The sequence below is a fragment of the Zalophus californianus genome, chromosome 7, assembly GCF_009762305.2.
Source record: "Zalophus californianus isolate mZalCal1 chromosome 7, mZalCal1.pri.v2, whole genome shotgun sequence".
In the NCBI taxonomy this organism is placed as follows: Eukaryota; Metazoa; Chordata; class Mammalia; order Carnivora; family Otariidae; genus Zalophus; species Zalophus californianus.
Genome location: NC_045601.1, coordinates 17,492,769 through 17,519,100, shown reverse-complemented (window position 1 = coordinate 17,519,100; position 26,332 = coordinate 17,492,769). Strand labels below are relative to the sequence as shown.

At 42.9% G+C, this 26,332-nt stretch overlaps 1 protein-coding gene across 4 annotated transcripts in view; it reads left to right on the top strand.

Moving 5' to 3' along the window:
• The window catches only part of UST (uronyl 2-sulfotransferase), a 301,179-nt gene that overhangs the window by 234,812 nt on the left and 40,035 nt on the right, over positions 1-26,332 (top strand). For 2 of the 4 annotated variants that reach the window (XM_027602805.2, XM_027602806.2), the window contains exons 6-7: positions 14,838-14,935; positions 16,877-17,034. In XM_027602805.2, the coding sequence (XP_027458606.1) occupies positions 14,838-14,935; positions 16,877-17,034 (256 nt within the window). Of the gene's footprint in view, positions 1-14,837; positions 14,936-16,876; positions 17,035-17,731; positions 19,053-26,332 lie in introns of those variants that run through there. The other 2 variants (XM_027602807.2, XM_027602808.2) reach the window with 2 other exon arrangements.

Below are 26,332 nucleotides of genomic sequence, written 5' to 3'. Positions count from 1 at the left end.
ATTAGAAAAAAATTTTTCTAGTCAAATTTGAATGTTAAAAATTTTAAATGACTGCTCATCTTTCTGACCATCCATATATGAATGAATTTTTAAAATTCTGCACCGTTCCTCAAAACCTTCCAAATAATGAAAGTATTTTAAGTTACACTGTTATTTGTAAAGCTGTCAGAACCATGTATTTGGGGGAAAAAAATCTTAGAATATTAAAAATGTAAAGGTAACCAAGAAAATAATAAAAATGCAAATCTTTAATTCTCAAGCAATAGAGGAAATGCAGGGGGTATTATTAAAAATTTTATTAAACCAACAGAAGACATGAAAAGTGAAAAAAACAGAGAAAAAGAATAGCAAACAGAAAACACAAAGGAAAATGTTGAAGCAAATCCAAATCTATCAATAATCACAGTAGAGGCAAATGATTAAATTTATCCATTAAAAACAGAGGGGTTCATCAATTGAAAATAGAGAGGCTCAAAATAATGGGATGGAGAAGGTCACCATTTAAATACTAAAAGAAAGTTTATGATATAAGACAAATTTTTTTTTAAGGATTTTATTTATTTATTTATTTATTGAGCTAGAGTGAGACAGAACACGCATGAGCAGGGGAGAAGGGCAGAGGGAGAAGCAGACTTCCTGCTGTGCAGGGAGAACGACGCGGGGCTTGATCCCAGGACTCTGGGATCATGACCTAAGCTGAAGGCTGATGCTTAACTGGCTGAGCCACCCAGGTGCCCCAGCAAAGTTTAATATAAGGCAAAAACATTAATGAAAAGAGACACCACCGGCAAATAAAGGGAACCAACTACTAAGAAGAAATTCTATATAAATGTTAGAAAGATGGCAAATTATAAACTACAAATTAAGGAAGACAGACACAATTATTTGTCATCTACTTGGGGCCAGAGTACTTAACATGATAACTTAAAAATAGTAGATGCCTTAATTCATAATGTAATTAAAGAATCTTGGCATTGGTTTATTGACGGTTTGAGCTTGAATTGTTGAAACACAATGAACAACCAATTTTGAACTACCCCAAATTAAGAATCTCTGAAATCAAATTGCATTAGACCATATTGTGGCATTATAGATCTAAACTATATAAGAAAATTCTAATGGAAAATTTAAAATTAGAATTCCAGGTGAAGTTTATCTTGTGTTTCATTTCTGACCATATAGCATTAAAGAAATGATAACCCATTTCTGTATTCCTCAGTATTCCTTCAACCAATCCCTGGACTCCATCCTCCTTATTTTATTTATTTATTTTTTTAGATTTTATTTATTTGACAGAGAGATAGAGAGCACAAGTAGGCAGAGAGGCAGGCAGAGGGAGAGGGCGAAGCAGGCTCCCTGCCGAGCAGGGAGCCTGACACGGGACTTCGACCCCAGGACCCTGGGATCATGACCCAAGCCGAAGGCAGCCGCTTAACTGACTGAGCCACCCAGGCGCCCCCATCCTCTTAATTTAATTTCAAAAAATTCCTGCCCCCAATTTTTGGTCAAGATGGGACTCTCAAAGTGCCCCACTTATATAAGATTTAGGGTGGCCACTGGTTTCTTAAGTAACTCCTACCAGGGCTAACCTCTGCTTAAAGACACTCTTTGTGCAGATATTCCAGGCACTCTATGTAGAAAGAAGGAAAATGATTGTTAGCCAAAAAAACTATAATTATGAGGACTAGTGCCTGATAATGTATTCCATTTTTAGTTTTGAGAATGTTTGTACAAACTGGGTTGGGCCCAGTGTTTTTACACTAGAATCTGTAGACATTTATCCACCTAATAAAATAACCACACAATCTGGCAAAATTCAGTGTAGTTGGCAGCCTTTCCTGCCCTGAAGCCTGGAACAGCATTGGACCCAGCAGGTGTGGCTTTCAGAAGGTTCAGAGAGTTGCATTCAGGAAGCCTGCCCAGCACCCTACCTGTGTGCAGTGTGCCCTCCTGAAGGCCTGGTTGATATCCCAGCTTTTTATAGGCTCAAAGGGCCTCTATTTATTCACAATGGATAATAAAGACTAAAGTGACCAAGAAATTGACATGTTTCGCTGGAAATGCTTGATATTGACATAATAGACCAAAATTACAATAAATTTTAAAATCTTTTAAATAAAAGATGCCGTGTGCTTTAAAAGGTATTTTTGAAATTTGGAGTATAGCTACTCCGTAGTATTTAACACAGTTGTACACAAGAAACCTATTCTTCCCCTTGTTAACATCAGTTTGGTAGTCATCTCTTTCTCTAAAGGGTTAAGTGCAGGGAAGAAAAGAACTCTCAACAGCCTGGACCCTAGGAAGGAGAGAAAGAGGAAAAATGTTTCCTCTTATTTTGTTTTTCCACAAGGTATTCCTTAATCTTAGGACCCAAGCAGTCATGACCCAGTTAGTGAGATCAGACTTCCTGGACCCTACTGTAAGAATCACTTGCTTATATAGGAGGAGCAGTGTGATGAGGTGGGACATAAGACCCTGATGCCCACACTGGAACATGATCAGTCCAATAGGCAGAACATAAAGTGACAGTGGGCAAATTAAAACTGTTGTGACACGATGAAGTGCCAATGGGGCCCCAGTAAATGGCCCAGAATCCAGGAGCATGCTGTTAAAAGCTCACACTCATGATAAAGTCTTACGACAGACCTGATATTCAGAAACAAGACTCTGTTCCCTAGGAAGGACTACCTAGGGAAAGCAAGGCAGAGCACCCTCTTCTAGAATCTAGAGGAACAGAGGATACAAAGGAAGCTACGAAGACAGGATCAGACACAGGCAGCAAAAAATGGCTTCAGTTACCAGCAGTTGGATAACTGAGTGGGCTTGTCCTTGGAGACAAGTGGTCAGATGAGAGCCCAGGAATTGGGTTATGCTAGCTGTTGCAATATTTGAAGCCTCTGTGTGTTGCCCTAAAGCAATGATTTTCAGATTTAGAACCTTTTTTATCAAATGAAATCTGATACAAGACCCAATATATAAACCTAGGCAAAGCACAGCTCTTCTGGTTTGAGTAGCGCTGGGGGTCCCGGAGCCCTGCCCATCCGTAGCTCCCCCCACCATGCACCCTATGTGTACCTCGACTTTTCCTTTTACTGGAACTCCTTAAATCCCTCCTTTCTAGGCCCAGGATTAGCCATAGGATTGGAGAGAATTGAGTGACCTTGACATTAGAGGAAGGCTCCAGAAGCTGGAGAAGAATTCAGGATCTCACAGAAATTCAAGGTGACTTCTGGTGAGCCTTCTGAGTAGACAAACACAACCTAACACAAGTGTGGTTTGTAGCCCCCTCAGCAGCCATAGTCTCCATTTTCCAAAAAAATCCCCCACTTCTCACCAGGTTGACAGTGGCCTCTGAACTTTGTTCATTTAAGAAGATAAATAAGTAAAGTCTCCAGTGATTTCTCTTTCATTCCACAGCCTTTCATTAAATAAAGTGGTAGATGTTCAATAAATGTTGGTTCCCTCTTCTCCTCTCCCCTCCCTTCCCCTCTACTCTTCTCCCCTCCTCCTCCTGTTCTCCCTCACCATTAGAACCTTCATTCTTTGGGCTAAATGACCGTCCCCTATTAAAATGCAGATATTTCTGGGAAGCACATTAAGCTTGATCACTTATTTATACCTCTGTGTGCATTAATTTATGAGATCATGTCCACTAGACTCTGAGCTGAGAGCCATTTTGGTTGGGGAGGAGACAGGGGAGGAAGGCCAGAGAGAGCTTGAGATCACTGGGTGCCTACGCGGAGGTGAAAGGCCCTCAAGGGGATGGGGGAAAACAGCTATAATAGGTTTCCCACAAACAGGATCACACCCAGTAAGGCGACATATTGGAAGAGAGAGGAGCACAGACCTGAGGGTGGCTATGATCCTCTGTGGCATTGTGCCTGGCTCAGCTCCCTGTCCGAACCCGATTGTTGCCACAGACCTCAGAGGATGGCCTCAACAGGCCCCACCATGGCCCATGAAATTTGGGGACCAACTGAAAATAATTGGTCAGGGCCATTGCCTGCAATCCACTCATACCGAACCTCTCTGGCACTAATCCTGGGCCGTAAATACCTCCATCCTGCATCTTTCTCACATTCCATGCCTGGAGAGTCAGCATCGTCTCTGTGTGGACATGGCATGAGCATTCACTGTCTGCTGGCTCCTGTCTGCGGTAGTCCCTTTGAGTATTGTCCTACAGCGCTCTCTGAGCGATTGTTAGGAACCTCAAGTCCCTGCAGAGAGAATGGATGAATTCTTCCTCCTACCTGGAGTTTTATCACAAAGTGATGGCTAATTTCATGCATTCGCCTGGTATTCTTTTAAACATTTTGGAAAGTGCTCAAGATGGCATTCCAGGCTTCGCATTTGAGACGGGAAGATTTTTCTTGGAACGAGATGCCAGTCTGCCCCAGTCCTAAAGAGCCTGAAAGGCCAGAGGCCAAGTGTTCCCTCACTGCTGCTCTTTTATTATTATTTGTAGTTTCCCTTTTTAAGGTGCAGAGAGAACCCAGAGCCATTTCTTGAGTCTGTGTCTTCGCATGTTGCCTTTACCTCCAAACTTCTGTTTAAATTTGCATCTTGATTTCTTTATGAGACAACATAAACTGTCAGCAAAATAACATTTCTGCTAGTTCGGGTGCCTTGCTGTGCAGTTGATGAGTTGCCTTCTTTAGTGAAAGGAGACTTTTCTGTCAATTTGCCATAGGCTTGAGGGAGGAAAAAAAAAATCTCCCACAAAGGCAGGAATTGATGTTGCAAAAATAAGGCATGTTTAATATTTATGGGCGTTTTAACATGTATAAATGTTGCATTAATATTTGAATCAAAACATAATATCTTGAAGTAACAGGTACTTGAAAGCAGTGTTTCTGAGGTATTAGATATCTGAAGTTGAGTTTTCTTTTGTGTGTATTTTATTTCAGTTTCTTCATCTGTGCATCAGTAAAGGTGCATGTGCTTAGTCCTGGGGAAACTAGCCTTGTTGGGTGCTTTTCAGGTCAAGAAGACAGTGGATCACAGCATTTCATTCTCTCCCAAGACCTCATTAAGATGATGATAAGGGAATTTTAAAAGGTCAGACACACGACAATGAGAACAGAAGGATCAAACAATTGAACAGATACTTAGGAGAGGAAATAGAATTTGGTAATTGATAAAGTGGGGCCAAGGAGGCCACAGCCAGGAGTGCATTCAGAGGAAAGACAGCTAAGAATTCAGTCTGCCCCTTGGGGACTTGTATGGAAATGCCAGACACAGTGGACGGTGGCTATAAGGCAAGAGGCAGACAACAGGGACTGACTGGAGAGCTCCATGTGGAAAAGTAACCCTTTACCCATTCCCACCGGGGAAAGTCCAGCAGCTGTGTCCCAGGGGAAATGTGTCCCAAAAAATGTGAATGTCCCCGGAGAAAAGACTCTCCCATGACCCATCTGGCAATTAAGTAATCCTCAGCAAAATGGTGAAGCCCACTGATTGATAAACCCTACCAATGTCAAGCACAGTTCTCCATAAGTTTTTACTGACTCATTATTAAATATGCATGGACAAGCAAAGCTCCATAGATACTTTAGAAAAGGCTACACCTTGAAAGAGAGGAGCTAAGATAAGCAAGCAAAAACTATAACCCTAAAGGAAACAGAAATTTCAGGAAAAAGAAAAGTTTTAAAAGAGAACTCTACTTTGTTTCCTCAGAGAGATTTGAGAAAATATTACATCCATAAAAAGAGCAGAATGCCATGAAAGAAAATCAGGGTGTATCAAGAGAGAATTGTTAGATATTAAAATGTGATCATTGTGACACAAAATCAATAGAAGGACATGGAAGATAAGGTAAAGGATATTTCTTTGAAGAAAAACAAAAGACAAAGAGTAAGAAGAAATGAAAGAATAAGAGTCACTTATTGGATCAGTCAAGGTCCCAAATCCAACTACAAAGAAATCTAAAAGTACAGAATAGAGAAAAAAAAGCAGAGAATATTATTTATACACACACACGCTCACATACTACAAAATAATAACTCAAGTCTGAAAAACATGAAGCTCCAGATTAAAAGACCCTACTACAGGTCTTGATCTCAAGGGTTGTGAGTTCAAGCCCCACATTGGGCTCCATGCTGGGTGTGGAGCCTACTTTTTAAAAAGGCCCTACTAAGTGTTCAGCACAATACTAGTCTTAAATTTCAATGCTGAAATTTCAGAACACCAAGGATAGAGAGATGTTAAAGCTTATTCTCACGCTGTCTTTCCCCCACCTCCCCCCACCAACACACACATCAGCGGCAAAGAATTGAGAATGTTACTGATAACAAATTCCTTATCAGCAACACTGTGAGCTAGAAAACAGCAGAGCACAAAGTTACTTGAGGAGGTGGTCCATGCAAAACAAGGGAGTAAACCAAGCTGTATTAAGACACAAAATTTAGTTAAATGGTATTGTTACCTCTGACAAGTACAGTGGAGAGGCGGAGTGGTAAAACAAGACATAGTCACTTTTCATTATAAACTTTTTTATAACGTTTTTTGACATAGGCATGTATTACTTTGACAAAACCTTTCAAAAATGTTTTCAAGTAGCACATGTATGTTAAATTAGATTTTAAGACTAGAAAAGAGAAAGAGGGGGGAAATAACATAGCTCCACCATCTCAAACCCAAACTCTGTTAAAAATTTTTGGTCTACATTCTCCTAGTGTATTCTTTAAATACAGGTTTTCTTGGGGTGCCTGGGTGGCTCAGTTGGTTAAGCATTAGGTCATGATCTCAAGGTCATGATATTGAGCCCCACATCAGCCTCCGTGCTTAGCAGAGTCTGCTTCTCTCCCTCTCCCTCTGCCCCTTCCCATGTGCTATCTCTCACTCTCTCATAAATCAATAAACCTTAAAATACATATGTTATTCTTTTTTTATTTTTTATTTATTTATTTTCGATTTTATATATTTTTTGACAGAGAGAGACAGCAAGAGAGGGAACACAAGCCGGGGGAGTGGGAGAGGGAGAAGCAGGCTTCCCACTGAGCAGGGAGCCCCATGCGGGGCTCGATCCCAGGACCCTGGGATCATGACCTGAGCCAAAGGGAGATGCTTAATGACTGAGCCACCCAGGCACCCCAGTTATTCTTTTTTTTTAAAGAACCAACAGAGTTGTAATCCTATTGCATATATATTTTGATTTTGATTTTCTCACATAAACATTTTTCTTATAGTTACGTATGCTTTGTAAAAATTTTAAATGATTACAAGTATTTTACAATTAGTTATATTATAGCTTACCTAATTTCTATATTTGAATAGTTTATAATTTTTTATCTTTTAAACAGTACCGGGATAAATATTTTGCCATAAAAATAGAAGTCTTTGTCAGATAGTCTTTGTCTGAATTTTGCTATTTTTGTTTGGTTAGGCTCCCTAGATTTTTCAGCTCTTTATGAAATCACAGTGTTTGTGGTCTCCATATCTCTGATAAGCACCCAAACTCTTTGACCTCAAAGACCATGGTTCCTTGTTTTAGTACCATTGTGTTTAGACAGAAGAAGTGCAAAGGCATTTCTGGGAAGCAGCACTTACTGCCTGTACAGGACGCTGCAGAAAGTCATCTTGAGTACTCAGTAAATTTTGTTGCAGCAAATTAAAAAGGGTCTACTGAAATCGAATGAAAACTGATCTAGATAAAGGAGTGATCCTCATCTTAAAACGTTTCAGGATAAAACTGTGACTTCTTTTTCTTTAGTTTAATAGAAACTTGAAATTCACAATCTGGGAGTCCAAAGGGAGCACTTCAAAACATATTTTGTCTCTTATGTCTGTAAGTGTCTCCGTTTCAGGAGCTCCATTGGACTAGAGCCCACGGTGAATAAGAATATTAGCTAAAATAAATGTAGCCTTATGCTCTTCCACACTTCTTCGTCTGCCATCCTGCAATCAGATACACAGTGACAGACTCAGAAGGAGTTGGTGTAAAGGGCCACAAAGCCACCAAAACAGATGTCATAGATGTTATCCATCCAATACCACATACTCTGCTGATCACAGGGGGGACAAAGTGCTACCCTGCTTGGTCCCAGAGGGCTGTGTTGAGAAGGACTCTGAAGGACAATTCCCTTCACTATTAGAGAGAGTGTGTCATCAGTAATTCATGCCTGGTATGAGCATGGAATGAGAGCACATTGGTGTCTCTAGCCATCTGCCACTTTCAAGGCCATTAAGCCTTCACTAAAAAGTCTTACTTGACTCTTCTGGTTCTGGTTCAGATTTCTTTATAAGGCTTAAAAAGGCTTACAAGGAAGAATGTATGGTGCAATAAAAGTTGGCTTAGACCACACCCATTCCACTTCTCCAAACTGACTAAACCATTAAGTTTGTAATCTGATTACCGCAGTCCGTCTACAGGGCAAGGATTCAGGTACTTCTACCATGGTGACTGACACTCGGGAATTTTTCTCTGTCCCACTTCCAACGCGGCCATGTTGGACTGGCAGTCACCTCCAGCACAGCAAGCTATCCTTCAGTGTGTCATTTACTTTACCATTCAGCTTTTTCCTGCTGTCTGTGTTCTTAGCGTGTGAAGACTGGCTCCCAGATTGATGTTCAATCCACATTGAAAGAGAGCTTTTTTATGTCAAAGTATCATTACCTTGTTTGATGTACAGAGTAGAATGAATTATCATGAGAAGTAATTGCATAATACTGTTTTGTTTCTCCATCAAATTATCTTGTTATTTTGGCTCACCACAAATAGCATGTTTCATATTTCCATGTTTTCCTTTCTCTGTGTTTTCTCTATGAGTTAGCTGATGTCACTATTTTGAAAACTATTGCGATCACCAGTAATCATGTTTTTTAAATATAAGCTAAAGGAAAGAGGAATTGAGTTGCTGAAGATGATGGAATATTCCTAAAATTGGGTGGCAGGAAAAATAATTTGCATACATGATTGTCAATCTGAGGAAAGGATCAGTGATGCTGGGTATTACTGTTCCCATTTTACAGATGAGTAAATTGTGCCTCTAAGAGGTAGACGTGGGTTAGACTCCACAGCTACTAAATGGTATGGCCTAGACTTGAACAGAGGTCTGTTTGATACCAACCTCAGTGCTTTTCCCTCTTCACCTTCCCTGAAAGGTGAAGAGTTTAGGTCGTAAATGCTGAATGAAAGCCTTTTAGTAACTCATAAATTTTGGAATAAAAAGATTACCACTTTTTCTAGATCTTCTAATTACAAAACTATGCTTAAAAGTTAGCTAATTTGAGGAACAGGCCCTTTAATACAGTTTCATGGACTGAGATAATATGGTTCGGCCCTGTGATATGCAGATTGGGGAAACTGAGGCTCAAGATAGCATGATTTAGCTAAAGGCACCAGGCTAATTCATGGCCAAGCTGAGACCAAAACCCCAATCTCCTTTACCTCATTTGGGGAGCTTTGCATGTGGCTTCCCAAGGTTTGTGCTGCTAAAAGCATCAGAAATTCTGTCTTCTAAACTCCAAGGCCATACAGACAAAGCTGATGTTATACGTGGGGAACTATATAAAAACACCAGCAAGTCTTTTTTCAGTTCAGTAGTTTTTAGACAAGGTGCTGTCTTATATAAAAGGATAAATAAAATAGGAATAGTCTCTAAATTCACCTTTTGTGATAAGACTAACTCCACCTGGGATTTCAATCCTTCCACTCCAAAATTAGAACCAGGAGAGGAAGCATTTGTCGAGTTCTCTCTGTGCACAGAAATAAACAGGCAACTTTCTGTCTCAGAGGCCTGCAGGAGCCTGGCCATATGGAGTGGGGAGAAGGAAGCAGGGTTGGGAGTGTGGGGGGGGAGTACCCACGACTCCAGGGCAGGGCCTGATCTCTAGAACAAGCTCAAGTGTGCAGGGAGTGTGTGGTGACACAGGGAGGAGCCCCTGCCGGGGACACCAAGTGGCAGTGGGTGCCGATGGGAATCCGTTTGTGGGTGTCATTATGGAGTCCTACTTACAGCAGACCTCTGGCCACCGGCAGGGCACGCTGGGAGCAGACCCAGCTCCGGGGACTTTTCCAACAACAGTGGGGAGGCTGAGCCCTGCGGGGCGGCTCCATAGGCCTGTCCCAGAGACCCCCACCTACCAGACGTGGCTGGCAGTGAAGCACCAGGATGGAAGAGAGCCTTGGTCAAAGCTGCCTTCATTCCCTTGACCTGAGTGACAAGGCTCGGTGGACTGTCGTGTGCTGGTGCTCATTCTGCCAGTAACAGCTCCAAAACATGGGACCCGGGGGGGGAGGCAGAGAGAGATGCCAGGCAAGGGAGATGGACGAGTGAAAGCATGGAATCACCTAATGGTAGAGTGTTGGCAGAGAGTGACCTGTTCTCAAAATTATCAGAGGTTCTTTGAAGTGCAGATTCCGAGCCTTATCTGAGACAAGCCTAGTGTATCAAAACACTCTGCAAGTAGGGCCAGGGAATTAGCATTATTAACAGGTGCCCTAACTGATTGCTAGTCCCACTGCATTGTGAGTAAGAGTCATTCAAAGGTTTTGAACCAGGGGAGTGACGTGGGTGAATGTGCATTTCAGCTCAGTTCCTGGGGCCGTGGAGAATGCATTCAGGGAGAAGTCTCTGGAGGAAGAGATACTAACTAGCCGGAGAGGCGCTGAGCAGGGGCGGGGGTGTGGAGCAGGTCAGAGGATGCAGATGAGGAAAGCAGAGCTGAGCCCGGCATTGAGAGGACGTGGAGTCGGGTGAGAGAGAGGTCAGGAGTGACTCTGGGGTCTGGATGTCGTGAGCAGCCCTTCCTCTGAGCCCACGGGGCCCCTTGGCACTCAGAAAGTGAGAGAATCGTTCATCACAGTCCATCCTGTGAAACGTTCAGGAACAAATCAATAAAAGATGATTTCCCTGTAAGATCAAAGTGGAAAATGAACCCCCCACACACACACACACATATACAAAAACCCTAGAGCGTCCTAAGGGTACGCTTTTTCAAATAGTACAGTTTAGAATAAATTTCAATAAAATTGATCTAGTTTTTTGGGTAGTTTTGGCAATTAAAAGGATTCTCTTAGTTATCTAGAATGTTCATTTATAGAGATGCCTCATTTCCCTAATAACATGAGAATATGACCATCCTAGAGCAAAGCTTTTAATCTTTAATAAGGATTAAAGTTGTTATTTAAAGGAACCTTATCTTAGAAGCACTGCATGGAAAGAAACAATGAGGTTGCATAATCATTTAAATATATATGTACTAAGAGAACTCCAGGGTAGAAAGGTGCCTGAAACAATGCAGGATAGCGAGGCCTTAACACCAACAATAAAACCATCAGCGCAGGGAGAACCCGAGTGGTCCCGGGGGATCAGTGACACCTGTCAGCGCAGGACACTCTGTGAAAGTTGCGTTGACACCTGTCCCATTCAGTTTCCCTGGACACTAAAGGCTACTCGCTGCAGGTCTCAGGTCCAGGAATAAGAGTGGATGGTGTGAGTGGCCAGAAGTGATTTCCTGAGGCCCCTCGTCCTTGAGCTGCTTGGAAGTGTCACTGATCACTGGGCGAAGCTGCAGGCAGCTCAGTGTGTGGGTCTCCTCGGCTCCCATTCTGCTTCCTTTTGACCTTACACCTGAGTCATCTTTTATTTATGTCCTCCCATAGCATTTCCATAGGATGGTTGTGGTCAACACCATTCATCAACCTCTAATGGGCTCAAATGGAACTCTGAGATCCCCTGGGACGTGCTTTGATCTAAGAAAAGAAAAATTGCTAACGGCACTTCTTAAACTAGGAATGTATGTCTTCCCATAAATTGACCTTGTAGAGTTATTTGTGGATTCCAATAGGGAAATGACCTTCATAGGTCCCTGCACCTTCCCAGCCCTCCCTGCTCCCACCCCCGCCAGCTGATGTCCTCTGCCCACTCCCGCAAGCTCCGGGCCAAGGTCGCCGGGCACAGAATCGTGGCTGTGTGTCTTGGCTTTTTCCTTCTGCCATCTGTTCATTTATTCGCTGAATATTTATTGCACCCCTACTTTTTCCAGGCAGGGTGCTGAGTGCTGGAGACACTGCGAACAGACAGTCTGTGCTCTCACGGACTTCCCACCTAAACAAATAAAGGACACAGTTCTGACTCAGAGGAAACCGTAACGTGAGCTCTGGAGAGGCGCTGTGGGGTCTCTGGGCGGCTCTGGCAGCCTCTGTTGCTTGTCCCCCTCCTGTTAATGCAGGTTTCTGGGGTGGGGCGGTGGCAGGGGGAGGGGAAGCAGGGACTGTGTATTGGACACATCTCTTGACACCCCGTAAACCACTACTAATTTACTCAAGCCCTTTGGTGTGAAATCTCCACCTCAGCAGACAGATCCTCTGCCTCTGATCACCCCTGCCCTGGCCTGAGATCCCTTGTGTTCTGCTGCTCGCCCACCTGCTGGCTCCCTCCCTCAGCCGGGGTCCCTCTGACCTAATGCTTAGGTCCCCGAGGTGTCAGCTGCCAGAGGTCACCCGGACTGTGAGGAAGGTCCAAGCATCCTCCAGCAAAACCCACTCATCCTTCCACACAAGCCTCGATTTGTTCTACGACACGCAAATCTCCTTTTTTCTGATGATAAAAGTAAAATACACATAATAATAGTAGCATTTATATAAAATAATTTTTACTTAAGATGTTTTACATAAAACAACATTTATAATAAAAATGACATTTCAGAATTGAATAAAGCTGAAGTTCAATGTATTCACACCTTTTACATCTACTGCCAGAAATAACCACTTTTAACAGCTTGGTATTTATCCTTCTAGATATGTTTGTGTTAATGCAAACATATATGTATATCTTCATATTGTCCTACATCTTCATATCGTCCTGTAATCAGTTTTTTTTTCATCTGAATATTCATGGCGGACACTTTCAGGACGGTACGTGTGAATCCTCCTTAACCTTCCCAGGTGCCCAGTATTTCACTGTAGGATGTACCATAACTTCTCAGTGAATCAGTCCATTAGTGAACATTTAAATTCTGTCATATTTTGTTGTAATAATCTCATAGTAATGAATATCCTTATATAGATGGTCGTCCACTTAAGATGGTCCAGCCTAACGATTTTTTGACTTTAGGGTGATGTAAAAGCGATATGCATTCAGTAGAAACCGTACTTGGAATTTTGAATTTGGATCTCTTCCCTGGGCTAGCGAAAGGCAGGAGGAGCCTCCCTCGTGACGCTGGATGCCGGTGAGGAGTCGCAGCTCCCAGCCAGCCATGATCAGGAGGGTCCAACCATTCTGCACGCATGCAACCATTCCGTTTCTCACTTTGTGTACAGTAGTCGATAAATTACGTGAGATGCTTAACACTTTATTATAAAATAATCGTTGTGTTAGATGATTTTGCCCAGGCTAATGCCAGTGTTCTGAGCACGTTTAAAAGTAGGCTAGGCTAACCTGTGATGTTCGGTAGGTTAGGTGTAGTCAATGCATTTTTAACTTAACATATTTTCAACTTCCAAAGGGTTTGTCAGGAGGTAACCCCATCATAAGTTGAGGACGACCTATATACCCCTCTGTGTCAAATTCTTCTTAGAAAGATATTTTGGGGTCTAATAACATGCATTTTTACTGGATTTTCATACACAGTAAAGTGTTCTTCACCACCCCTCACTTAACCCATGGCTGGATGGACTGATGTACTCCATTTGCTTCTAGTATATTCCTCCCTGGGAGCTCTGGTGTAACCCTGCTTCCCACAGGAGACCCCAGTACTTAGCTAGAGTGTTTGTTGCTGAATCTGTTTATTCCAGTTGAATTTGTTATTGTAATTGTGTAATTTATTTAATTGGTATATAAAACCAAAGAAGTATGAGAGGGAAAGAAAGAGTTGTTTAAAAAAAAAGTTTATGGTACATTTTTCTGATTCCCAACTTGAACTAAAAAATTTTTTAGTAACTAACCACCTACCCCAATCATATCAGATACAAGGCGTCAACTGACTCAAACTTCATCAACAATGTGACCATGTTTTCGAGTTCTGTCCTCTCTTGACCTGCCTTGCCAGTATTGTCTCTGGAAAAACATCCCATAGCTGTTTGGTTTATTTGTAAATTGGGTTATCGTTACTTCTTACAAATACTTAAGAACCAGGCATGCCTTTTCTAGGGTATCCAATACGACCGACCTCATAAAAGTTGATGTTTAGCCTTTCTTCTCACCTGCCAAGCCCTTGTAAGTTCTTGTAATGCTAACAGAGACACAATCTTCAACCTCCCAGAAGAGAAACAAAATCTGGAAATCTCAAGTGTTGCCTTGGAAAGTGAGAGGGTCTATACAAACATCCTGTCACTCTCCAACCTAATAGGACATTAGAAATCATTTTACAGCCTCTCCAAAATCTACAAAATCCTTTATGTAACTGCTGTAGGTACTTACGATTATTATTTGTTGGATGTATAGATATACAAGGAAACATATTTCTGTAGGGTTGGCTGTACAGCGATCTCTGATTAAGTCAGAATGAATGAAGAATTAAGCCACAGGGCATTCACTCAACAAATATTTAAGTGCCGACCGTATCCCAGTGGGCTGGTAACTTCTGGGATAATAGTGGGTAGTGGGTACCCTGGGGAGAAGTGCTGTCAAGATGCTTGTCATCTAGCTAAAGACTTCAGGCCACTGGGAAATGCACAAATGCAATTTACTCAATGGAGCAAGCACTTCTGGAACTGCTCAGACCACGTGTGCACCTGGCCAGTGGAACAGGAGGCAAAAAGGCAACAAGAAAGTTTTCTCATGCAATCTATGAATTCTCTCAAGGCTTGCCCATGTAATTGAAGTATCCATTTCACTTACCCTGTATGGCATTTGACAAAGCCAGACATCTTGCTGCTGTGTTTTCTCTTCTAGGATATCAATGAGTGCATTCTTGAAAACTATCCTGAGTGTTCCAACCCCAGATTATTTTACATCATTCCATATTTTTGTGGACAGCATCCCAGATGCAGGTAAAGACTAACACAGACTCGTGGCATGCTAAGGTGGAGAACGATGGCAGGGAAGCCACCAATTGACACTGTGCGGGAATCTCTTGCATGCCTAGTCTCTCGGCCTTCTGGAATTCAGGTCATGTTTACTGTTAATCTTTAAAGATTGCATTTGAGACTCTGAGTGACCTCTAAATGATGAAATTAACAGATCAAGGTCGGACAGAGGCCTTGAGACCACCCCATCAAGACGTGTAACTGGAATGCCAACTGAACCCTTTTTTAAAATTCCGAACTCATAGCTGTCACTGCTCAGCCCATGAGATGATAGTAAAGACCAGGGGTGAGCACCCAGCCTGCTCCTCCATAGTGCTCTACTCCATCAGCAACTATTCTTGCCCACGTGCCCTGCCTAATTGGGTCTGAAACACGGGGTGCTCACCCCTGAAAGTCAATAGTGTCTCTCTCAGGAGACATACTTAGTAGAAAAATTACTTTCTAGTGATTGCCCCTCAGCCTTACTTGGATGCAAGACCTTCTGTAGAATGTGACTGACTCAGATAGTAAGGCTCTCAGAGTGTTGGTCTGCCCGCCTCCTGCGTCAGCATCCCTGGGGCCCTTACCGGGATCCTCCACCTCATCACAGTCTCTGAGGTGGGGCACAGATAATTCTGGGGAGTCTAGTCTAGCTGCAATTTAAATCCATTGTACTAGACGAACACGTAGCCTTGAGAAGAAATGGCAGTAATGCACAATGAACATTATCTTCATGTGGGGGAAAATAAACCCTCTACCAGAAGTGACATTTTCCCCCCAAAGGGAACATTGATGAGGAGGTCAGTGTGTTCCTGAAAAGACCCAAGAGAAGAAACCCTTTCTGAAGGGCAGCTCATCCCTTGTCCTTTCTGTTCGCACTCTGATCACTGCTTAATTACCATGGGCATTGTTGTTGTTGTTGTTGTTGTTGTTTTGCTGAGTTTACCATAACACAGGACTTTGTTCATGGTCCGGATTCTAGGACTACAAGTGTCAGTTTTCTGCTTTATCATAAACTTCCTAAGTTCAGGAAGTTCCTCACCCCTGTATAAATGTCTCCTGGTTCACAGTCAATGCTTCAGACACTGGAAAGATCTGGGGCCCGATGACTCACTTTCTGTCACAGTGAAGATACTGAGAAGCATGATTCTAACTCCCTCAAGTATTTTCTTAAATTATATATTTCCTAATCTTGGGGAGGGCGCTCGCGGTGCCTTATCCTGGTACACACATGATGATTTTCAAAACTCTTTCACAACGTCCCCCTGCTCCACCTTGACAATTACTCAAGCTGGGTAGGCTTGCCCCAATTCCCTTGGTTGGTGGATGCCGGCCAGGCCTGGAGCCCAGCTCCTGTGACTCCTGTCCTTTCCCACTCACATAAATGCTGTTAGCTCGGAGCTCTGCCTTGCAAATGAGATTAGGCTGTTTTCCTTCTGTAATTAAAAAAAAAAAAAAAGTCTTTAAACAAAAAGAATAAGATGAGCAAACATGACCTAATACCTATTTTGATTTCGATAGAAATATCGTATCAGTACGTTTCATGATTTCAAAACCCCTCGCTTTATTGGTTTGCTCCTTCTATTAAAAAAAGCCATTCTAATGTCCCCTTGATTAGCGTTTATAGGACCTAACTGCCTCTGTCTGTATCCTCTTTCTAACAAATATTTTGGCCAGGCCCCCTGAGGCCCTGGGCGAGGCAGTGCCGACCCGTGAACGTGGTGGAGGTCAGAAAGGGGGACAGGCTGGTGGCAGCGGGAAGACCCCTGGAGGTGGCCACATCAGGCAGGCCTGGTCCTTGAAGGAAATGGGATTTGGACTCAATCAAACGGCGGTGGGTGGGTAGAGGAGGTACCTTTTCAACATGTTGTTGCCACATTTCGAAAATGACTCTCTAATTGAAAAATCATTTTTATATCCATAAAGGGAGCCTGGTGAGTGGGCCCTTGAAAGAGCAAAGTTGAACGTGAATGAAAACTTCCTGCTTGTGGGGATTCTCGAAGAGTTGGAAGACGTGCTGCTTTTACTGGAAAGATTTTTACCTCATTACTTCAAGGGTGTGCTCAGTATCTACAAAGACCCAGGTAACTCCCTTTGTAGAGGCTCTTTGGCGTTTTGAGGGTTACTCACCTTGAACGGGACTCGGGCCAATAAAGGAGGGAAATCTGTTCATGAAGAGAGGTTGCCGCTGGCTTGCAGAGGAAGGGTAGAATCACGAGCTATAGATGCCAAAACCTGGAGCTTCAGGTCCCAACCTAAACTTGCCATGTTTGAAAGCCCTGATGGTTCCATTTCTCCCTTTGGAAAGTGCAACTGGCAACATCTGTGTTGACCTTGTCCTGAGCGTGTTGCTGGAATGTGCCAGTGAACAGACGTGTACATGTTGGAGTCCATTGATGGAAACAGGAATGTGAAGGAACCACAGCTTAATACCCTTTCTGGGCCCTACTTCCATTTGCCAAAGCACTCTGGCGTATAAAATGTTGGCAATAGAATAGATAGAGGGGCAAATTGAAAATGCAATTATGATTTTACTCTAATAAATGGAGTGGTTTCCAAATAGAAGCAAGAAATGGAATGCAGTAGGGCAATCACAGAGGTTGCCCACAGAAATGTAATTACTTTCAGAAATCCATCATTTATTTTTCTCATTATTACTTGATCCTGAAAGTCAAACAACATTGTTTATTTCCTCTTCTCCTTAATCTACTGCTGCCACAAGCCTTGCATACTTATTCACTGGTCTCTTTGTTGTTTTGTCTTGTCATCCTGAAATGCGAGGTGGCCTGGTGCTTTGTAGAACTGAGGAGCAGATCGAAAGGTCCCCCAAACACAGCCCTGCTGCCTCCCGGTCCTCTGCCGGGCAGGGACCACATGCCACACCTGCCTCGTTGGCACGTAGCGATGCCCACGTGAACTCGGCTTTGCCTGGAGCAGCCCTGGATCCTGTTACCTAAGGCAGCCCGGCCACCACCGGGGGTTTACAGGAGGAACATGGCTGGCGGGTGGGTGCTGCCCCGGGGCCTCTCAGCTCTCTCCTTCAGAGAGACATTCTGACACACCTGCGTGCAGGAACATGACCGTGACCCTTCACGCGTGCCCTGCAGGTGTGTCTCCTCAACAGGAAATGGGGTGTGAATAGCTAGAAGCAGAAGAAACCCCAGTCACTTTTTGAAACCAGGCCTTCCTTTGCCCCTACAACAGTGGAAAATTGTAAAGAATTTCAAGAGCCGTGCCGTGACCCACTTTTAGCTCCGGAAGATAACATAAACTGGAGTCTTTGTGCAAGGTGGGGTCTTACTCTAAATTAGACTTTTTTGAAGAAAAGGTTTAGATCATTCATCGTTATTTCCACTCTTTGGCGTTATATTGTAGAGCATGCATGTGTGCATGAGTACATGTGTGCATGTATGTGTGGGATACGCAGTATGAGATAAAAGGTGAGCAAGATCCTGCAGACACATAGTTGTCAAAAAAAATGAATGCCCTCTTGTCCCCACATTTGAGAAGAGTTTCGGTGACTCTACATCACACACATCGTCCGTCCTCGGGCCAGGAACTGGTGTCATTCACGGGTGCCAGAGCCCAGTACGCGGAAAGTCGGCGTCTGGGGTGTAACCCCTAGAACTTGGGTGAGGGTAGTTTTATCTTTGTTCTTCTTAAATACAAATAAACCGCAAATCAAAACCTTACCCCGAGGAGCCCACTTGCCTGCTGTTGTCAGAATCTATCATCTTGACTTCTCAGCTATTTTCTCCATATTAGCTATGTGACTTCTCAGAAATTGGGCCTTGGTCCCATGATCTATAAGCATGTAAGTTAAAGTAGAACGTATTTCTGAAAACTGAGTGACTGTTAGCTCTTTTGATGTTAGCCATGATCTTTCCACCTATAATTTCAAGATTTTTGTCCTTTTGAGTTTGGCATAGCGGTATATTAAATCCCCTGAGGCTTGCTGCCTTGGAGAGGGTAAGGGTTGTCTGGTACTCCCGTGTGGCGGGATGAAAGATTTCTATAAGGCCAGAGTCGACACATGACCAGTTCACACAGTCCAGTGGTACCAGTGGTTAAGATAGTGAAATATGTCTATACTGCCCACAGCACCCACCCTCCAGGTACACCTGCTTCCCCGGCTGCCCCTTATCACCCCCCATTCCAACAGTGAAGTCACAAAGGGGGTCATTCACGGGCATGGAGGGAGTCTTCCGAGCTCTGGCCTGGGGCTACACTCGGCAGAAGAACTCTGAATTCAGAGCCTGAGTGGAACTGGTCGCCAGTTATTTGGAATACCACCACCCCAGCATCATATATTTGTGCATACGGCAAATCGAACCCTTGAGTGATTGCTCACGGCTTTCCACCATGCTTTGTGGTCTCTTGGGCATCTTCTGGAGAGATTCTCCTGCGGTGACACTGAAGGCCAAGCAGTCCCACAGCTGCTGTCTCTCAAGGAACCCCGTATTCCCTGGGCCAGGGGACAGGAGAGGAGCACGTCCTCCTGGCCCACTTCTCAATACGGTTTAGCCTTGACGAAACTGAAGCACCTGTACTAGGTTCTCGTGGCCAGCATGTTGGGGTCAGCCAGGTTCAAGCAAGTCCCTTGAGTGATTTCATACCAGAGCTGCCTCGTCAGCACGTTTAGTCTAAATTCTCGGATTACGGAGCCCTGAAATCATTGCTCTTGCCCCTTATTGAAGAATTTTATAACTGAAAAGCCTAGAGAACAGGGGGAAGAAAAACTGAAAATCTTAGACACCGAGGGATCTAGTGACCCTTAAATCATTGTAGATTAACCAGCCATAGAGCTGGATTGAGGTGCAGACACTTCACTGGCCATTTTTCTTTGGTGCTTGTCCTGTTGTCTTGAAAAATGTAGGTGTGTGCTGACTTTTAGTGAGCCCCCTCCAGCAATACAAAACATATTTAGACCCATCTCGTTACTGAAGAGAAAGCCCTAGCAGCAGTGACTGTTTGGGGAGCTAGTAAAAATAGTAAGGTCTGGTAGTCAAATGGGTTTTCGCTTATTCTAGATAGGAATGATATTCCTTAATTCCTTCCGGACAGTACTGCTTGTTTCAATAACCCACCGCCTAAGGAAGTTAATAACTTCCCTACATAATAGTTTGACTCTTTGCCCCTACGTTGTTCATTTCTTACAGGAAAGTATGCTGACAAGTAAATTTGTCACCTACCAAGAATATTTGAGAAACTTAATTTTTAGGAATTAAAAAAAATATTTTGTGTTAATGTTTGCATTTTGTGGAGACCCATTTAGCATATCTCAAAAGAAATTTATACTAGTAAGTACTCAAGAGGAAAATAAAAAAAAATGAGTATTGGCATGTGAATAACCAAGAGAATATGCTCAGATGTTTCTCACCAGCCAAGGCAGGGTAGTTGCTGATGTGGAGGCAAGTACCCCGGAGAGAGCACTCAGTAAACGCCACCCAGCCTTGGCTTGAGTTTGAATTAGGGAGAACCAAGCCCCAGACAGGTGTACTGGTTAAGAAGAGCTGACCTCTCTTGTTCAGCCTACACCGTCTGATTTGTTGATTAATTAATCTTGATTATGTTGGCTCATTACTTATCTTTTCAAAATGAGAAACTGGAGCCGGCCCAGAGAAGTGGAGAGGCTGATCCATAGTCGCCCACCAAAATGTGGAAGTAAGGGGCGGAACTCACCTGTTCCTGAGCCATGAGTATTGTGTTCGTGAATGCTTTTTCTCCTTCGTTCTTTAAAAACTGACACGTGTGACCCACGAATGTTTTTCTTAGTCATAATTTCTGTAGGAGCTAAAATCACAGTGGTGTTAGAGACCAAAATAAATAAGTAAATTAATTAAAGACAGAGAACATGTGAATATCTGTGATAGGAACAGTCCTTAAATGAGTGTCCCCCGGCTGGGCAAATCACCGAGCTGTTATAGTTCAATAGCGCCACCTAGCATCCAGACATTGGAACTGTATGACCTAACGTTAACTCCCACTACCTTTCTCCTGCCTGGAGACTTGAAAGCTCATGTGTCCAATTCTTTTCCCTCGTATTTTAAATACTTTCCATTACCAGCGTTACATTAGTATTCATTTTCAACTTTTTTCCATTACAAATGTAAACATTGGTGCCACGGTAGGGAATTTACTAGACTTTTGTGAGCTGCCTTGAGACTCTCACCACCACCTATTACAAAGGAAAAACGTGTAATTCCAAACAAATGACTTATATACTAACTCTGCAGAGTTCATTCATAAACTGGGTGCTTTGGTTTTTTTTAATGTTCTTATTTAGATATTTTTATAAACAATGATAGATTACAAATTTAAATATCATTTTTTACTATGCATGAATGCTATTTAGACCCTCAGTAGGAGTACAGTAATGTATGCTGAGTCCACATGCATTGCAGTATTTAGTTCTGAGGACATTTACATAGAAAATAATAGCAAATATGTAGAAGAGAAAATTTAATATAGTATGCTACAGGAAAAATTCAAGTTTTCCTCCATCTCTCAATAAAAATACCAGACTGGGTTAAAACAAATACGAAGTGATTAAAGCTTGGCCTATGTATATAAAGAACAGCCAGTCTTTAAGGAAAGAACACTGAGTTGAGAGTTACAGGATCCTCTAAGCCTCTTTCTGCCACAATTCTGCCCATATGACTCAGGGTAAATGCATATTTGGTGGCTGATCTCTAAAGGCTGCATTATTATGATACCGAAGCATCAAGCAGAATATTTTAAGGCTTCATGTTCTACCTTTTGTTGGTTTGCACAATTATAGGGTACTTCTCCCCCTAAAAGCAAGAGTCCTTGGACAGCCCCCATTGCCTTGATAATTTCCAAGTTTAGTTATGGTGGCTGTCGCCACCTACAGGGCATGACAGAATCCTAGATGGAGGGTTATTGGTTCAGAACCTCTCTTGCCTATAGCCACCGATATTGAGGTGACCAGCTCAAACTCTGGTCACGGTGTCCATCTCTTTCTGTACCATATGCATTTCTGTCGAGAAGAGCACAGAGCACAGAATCTGGAGTAGACAGACTGGGTGCTAGGTATAATTCCTCTAAGCCTCAGTCTCCCCATCTGTATAAAATGCATAAATAATACAATCTACTTCTCAGGGCTGTCATGAGACACAATTGATCCAATCCATGTAAAGCCCTAAGCCCAGAGCTTCACATATGATAAGAATTTAATAATTAGCTATTAGCTTGCCAACCACGTCACAGGAGAAAGTGTGAGAAACAGGACATCGGGCTGTCTTCATAACTTCTACATTTTAAAAGAGAGAGAGAGAATATATGACGAGCCTTGACTTATTTTGACAGTTATAGCTGACCTATAAAATTGCATCAAATCTTTTTTTTTTTTTTTTTTTTTTTTTACTTAGGTGGGGAACAATTAAATTCTGGCTAATACGTTATTTCTGGAACAATTATAGGGAATAAGTGTATTGGAAATATCACTACAGTGACACCTTCAGAAGCTGAAAACACACATCATCCAAGTCATTGAGGATTTTTTTTTTTTTTTTAGTTATCCATTTGTATGCCCGAACTCTTGCTAGAATTATCAGGGAGTTAAGATTTCAACTTTAAGTGAAAGCCTCTGTTGAGATATGATTGTGTGCAATTACCATTAACTTGTGCTGAATGTCGAATTTTTCAGACTGTTATATATCATGATATTTAGTAGATATAGGATGGGTGTCCAGAGATTTAATGGATTTTATTCTAAGTAAGTCCCTAAGATTCAGTTCTTGAAAAACCTTTAGTTTGTTTCCCATGTGCAAAATTCACTTCAGGATGCTGTGAATAAACTTTGTCCAGCAGGTGGCAGTGTCTCCACTTTCTCAAGGACTTGCCAGGAGTTTCCTGATAGAGTTTGCCTCTGCAGACAGGAGTTTACATAATGCCTGAACACAGATGTATAATTATGCCCAATTTGGGGACCAAAAACGGGATCCCAAATATCAAAAGAATTCCAAGTACAATTCATTGCAGTATTCCAAACTACATTATAGGAGAGCCATTGGGGTGGGTGGGGGTAGAGGGCGTTTTACAATCACATAAGTTTATGTGGGCTTAAAAAATATGTATATATACTGTAAACTCTGGTTTTGTAAAAATAATCCACCATTCTGCAATGTCTGGATTAAACCGATGCTGTCTTTCATCTTTAGTTCCCACTGTTATTTCCCACTGTTACTGCTTTTGTGCTACAACAAAACTCAAAAAATTTCTGGAACCTCAGAGAGATACAAGTTATGGCTGGGAGGAATTCAAGCTATCCATTTACAGAGACCAATGAAGTTGTTAAAGAACTCAACTGTCATTTATAAAAATAGGACTCCTCTTACTATTGGTTCATCTGCCATCGGTATTCTCCATGAAGATTTGTTTGTTTGCCAGCCATGTCCTGGGTTCAGATACTAATCATATTGGTACTAGATTGTGTGTGTGTGTGTGTGTGTGTGTGTGTGTGTGTGTGTGTGTGTGTGTGAGCGCGCGCGCGCGCGCGCACATTCGCGTTCAAACAACTAGACTCCTTATTATAGCACCGTCATCTCAGAGTGAATAGCCTTGGGTCAGAAAAGCAGTAACAGTTCGTGAATGATAATAATTTGCATAGCAATTTACAGTTTCTGAAGCACTTTCATATAGATAGCTCATTGGATTCTTCACAAATCCTCTGAAGTTGAGGAAGACAAGGTCTTTGTCTCATTTTCTAAACAAGGAAGCTGAGATTCAAGGAGATTGAGCCACCTGCCAACGGTGACCTAAATCCTAAGTGACCACAGACATTCAAGCTTCTGTCCCTGGAACCACCACTGACACCGTAAACCTGTGACCTCCTAAAGATTCTTCATATTTAATCGCTAACTCAGAGGTTAGCGGGTATTAAGCATAGGTATGGCAGTTGAAGGTAAGAGCTTAAGATGTATACATCTGACCCATTTCCACTGTAATTGTTCATTTTATTGGAAATAATAATAACCTTGAATTCTGTATTTTTAAATGCATTTTTCACTTGCTAATTAATTTGCTCTTGCTTTGGTACCATCCCTCCCCCAGGAGAAAGCATCTTCAGTTTTATTATTTTAGAATAACAGGAAAATAGGACTTAAGTCACATTGATTTTTCTAGTAATAGCTTTCCAAAAATATTTCTCTTCTGTGAAAAGTAGCATTTAAATAGCAGATATAAGCCAAAAATACAAGAAGAATTCAACAAACATATTCAGCAAATGTTTGAGTGTCTGCCATACGCCAGTCATGGGGAAGGGTGCTATAAAGCTGAAGAAAGCCTGAGAGCCATCACAAATAGGGCGGGGGAGTACTTCCTAGGGAAAATATTCATGCCAGGCCTGGAAGGGTACATAGGCTTTCATCAGATGGACATGGAGGGAGGAATCCTAGGTAGGAAAATAACATGAGTGTAGGCATGAAGGGGTGAAGGCGCAGAAGTACCTGGCATGTGGGAGGCACGGGGGTGGTCCAGCCCACACTGGCCCTTGCCTGCTGACCCTGCCTCTTGGAGCTGGGGGGCCCCCATTCTTCACAGCTCAGTCACCCTGCTGCTGAGACAGTCCTGCCCAAGGCAGAAAGAGTTTCAGTAGCCTCCACTCTCCGTGTGGTACAACCTGAACCTGGAACTGAGTCACTCATACCAATCTCAGAACCTGTGGCCAAGCCACAGTTACCAGAGGGCCATGTGTCAACCTCCCACTCCCGCCCCTCGTTTCTCTGCCCTCTGCCAAACCTGACCGCCACCCAAGGATCCCTCACTTCCTAGCAGTGCGTCAGGAGACTGCCAGGTCCCCAAGTTCCTAGCACTAGGGTTGTTCCTCCTTGCTCTCTTCCCGTCTTCCAACCTAAGATCCAGCCACCTTCTAGGCCGGGGACACCCATTGGCTGCATGCCTGGCACTTCCCCAGGGGCTCCCACCACACGTCTACAGACACCAGCCACTGCCCTGCCTGATCTCCCAGATTCAGCCCTTTGCCCACCAGCATGGACTCCCTGTCTGGTCCCAGTTACTCCCTGACCCAGGTCTGAGCTTGCTGTGCCCCCAACACCGCCTCTGGTCTTTATGGCCTCCCTGGCTGGAAGCCCTTGGGACGATTCTTCTAGAACTGTCTCCCTCAGCCCCTGCCTCCCACACCACACACCCTGAGAAGTCGATCTCCTCTGAGTCCCAACCTCATCATCTGGAGAACCCAGGATGCCCCCCACAGTGTGGCCAGGCATGGGGGTGTGCAGTTTTCTCTCTTATGATTCATTCCCCCAAGGGAAAAGCTGGCTAACAGTAACTGGGTGTGTGGTGAAGGTACCGGCATTCTTCTGTGTTTAGAGGTGGATTCCTTCTACTTTAGAATTTAATCACTTCTACTTTGAGCAGTTTTTAGTTGAGCTTGACAGGAATATGCTTTGCATTGAGTAAGAGCATTACTAAAGGGGGGGATTAGTCACCACACGTTTCAATTTTTTGGACTTTCCTGATAACCCCACAAAGCTGAAATGCTTCCACAGCCTGAGCAAAGAAGATTAAAGAAAGACCTGACCCCCGGGGGTGATAGTTGATCTTCATAAAAGACCCTGTGGTCTTACTGATCTTTCATGCTCAAACTGCCAACTCCCTGCCCACACCACAGATTCATGTGGTGATGCACAGAAGGCCCAGACAGAGAACTTCAGAACTGTCTTTGTACCCTTGGCTCATGGCCTAGCCTCTCTGACATTCTTTGCTTATAAACGTACCCCCAGCTCGGGCGAAGTACAAGCTTTACCCATTTTGCATGACTCAACATTTTACAATGGAAGCTTCTATTTTTGTTCAGCTAAGTCTTTGTCAAATAAAAATATCATCTCCTGATCTGTATTCTTTTTAACACTTCACACATTTTTGTCAACATAGGATGTTCTAGCTTTTCACATCTTGCGAATAGTGTCGAACTATGAAAAGAATACAGCGAAAAACTCCAAACATACCTGTGCACAGAGCATTGCTGCTTTTTGTGGTTCATTGTGGGTTATATTAAGCACCTTTATTTCATTGTCCACAAACCCAAGGAGAAAGCCAGCATCCTTCCCCACTGATGAAAATAGGAAAGTTTTGCTTGTCAAGTGGAAGTTTCAGATACTCTGACTGGAAAGTCTTAGCACCCAGTGTTCATCATGTGCTCTGAGGGACTTGTGCTGTACTGTCACTGCCAGACACTGGTGGAGTTGTTTTTCCAAAACGTGTTCCTAGAATTTTACTTCCCTGTTTTTAAACTGTATTTATTAAAGGGATATGTGTATAAAATTAAAAATCCAATAGTACAAAAAGATGTAAAATGAAAAGCAGCAGCTTCCTATTCCAACCCTCCCCACCACAGAG